Source organism: Genypterus blacodes, unplaced genomic scaffold (genome assembly GCF_046128005.1).
Source record: "Genypterus blacodes isolate CSIRO-AG114 ecotype Tasmania unplaced genomic scaffold, CSIRO-AGI_Gbla_v1 ptg000432l_1, whole genome shotgun sequence".
NCBI classification, from domain to species: domain Eukaryota; kingdom Metazoa; phylum Chordata; class Actinopteri; order Ophidiiformes; family Ophidiidae; genus Genypterus; species Genypterus blacodes.
In genome coordinates, this window is record NW_027467203.1 from 32,501 (window position 1) to 33,509 (window position 1,009).

Consider the following 1,009-nt stretch of genomic DNA (forward strand, 5'->3'; position numbering starts at 1 on the left):
AACACAAAGAGAACTATGTTATTGTTGAAATTATCAGATTTTTTATTATTTTTATTTCATCGATTCTCCCTTCAGACATGGAGATCATGGATGACATCATAGTCTGAAGCAGCCGCCCCATAGCAACCGCCCGAGCAACCACCCTGTTAACCAGTAGCATCCTATCAATCAATAATCGATGAGCCGTTATCACCACCAGGGGGCGGCAGTCACGTGACGATCTGTACAGCGATTCAACTCCTGCTGAGCTTTAGAGCGCGTTTAAAAGTTAGAACACGTCACTTCCGTTAGCTGAGAGCTTTAAGGGGCACAAACACAGCATGGCGGCGTGTTTGCGCTGCTCGTAGCGGTCAAGTTTACAGTGACGGCGGCGTCACGTGTCCGCCGCTGTCACGTAACGTCCCGCCGCGTTAGCCGAGTTAGCCGCGTTAGCAGAGAGCGGCTCGGACCCACCGGACCAGCTCCAGGCAGTGCTTCTCGTTGTGTCTTGAGTCCGCCGCGGCGCTGCTCGTGTGCCTGCGGGTCCACGCTGTGTTCAGCGCGTAGAAGAGGCCGCTTCTCCTGCCTGACAGGCCGCTGTGAGCGCGGACACCGGCTGCCATGTTTACCCTTCAGCCGGCACTCTTCTTCTTCTTCTTCTTCTTCTGCTGGCTGCTTGTCCGGACACAGTGCTGCCCCCCTGCGGCGGCCACCGGCCTTGTTCCGTCTATATGCCAGAAGCTTCAGTAGTCAAAAGGTTATAAAGTGATAAAGCAGCTCAGACAGACAGGTCTGTGTTTCATCTGTCTCCTCTTTAATGTGTGTGTACACGCAGAGCGTCTGAACCCAGCCAGACTAAAGCTTTATCCGTGTTTGTTGATATGTCTCGTCTTCTTTCTTGTGCTTCATGTCATCACTGCTGCAGGTTCAGCCCTAGTGGTTTCCGTTGGCGACCGTCCCATTGGGGTCTGTCCCCTCCTGTCAGCCGTCTCTCCATGCACACATGTCTTTCCCTCTCTGGATCCAAACA

At 53.3% G+C, this 1,009-nt stretch overlaps 1 protein-coding gene across 1 annotated transcript in view; it reads right to left on the minus strand.

The window, feature by feature from the left end:
* ndufaf6 (NADH:ubiquinone oxidoreductase complex assembly factor 6) overlaps positions 1-656 on the minus strand; it is a 3,143-nt gene extending 2,487 nt beyond the window's left edge. The window contains exon 1 of the mRNA XM_076139021.1: positions 454-656. Within this exon, the coding sequence (XP_075995136.1) occupies positions 454-602 (149 nt within the window). The 5' untranslated portion in view covers positions 603-656. The remainder of the gene's footprint in view (positions 1-453) is intronic.
* Between the last annotated feature and the right edge of the window lie 353 nt (positions 657-1,009).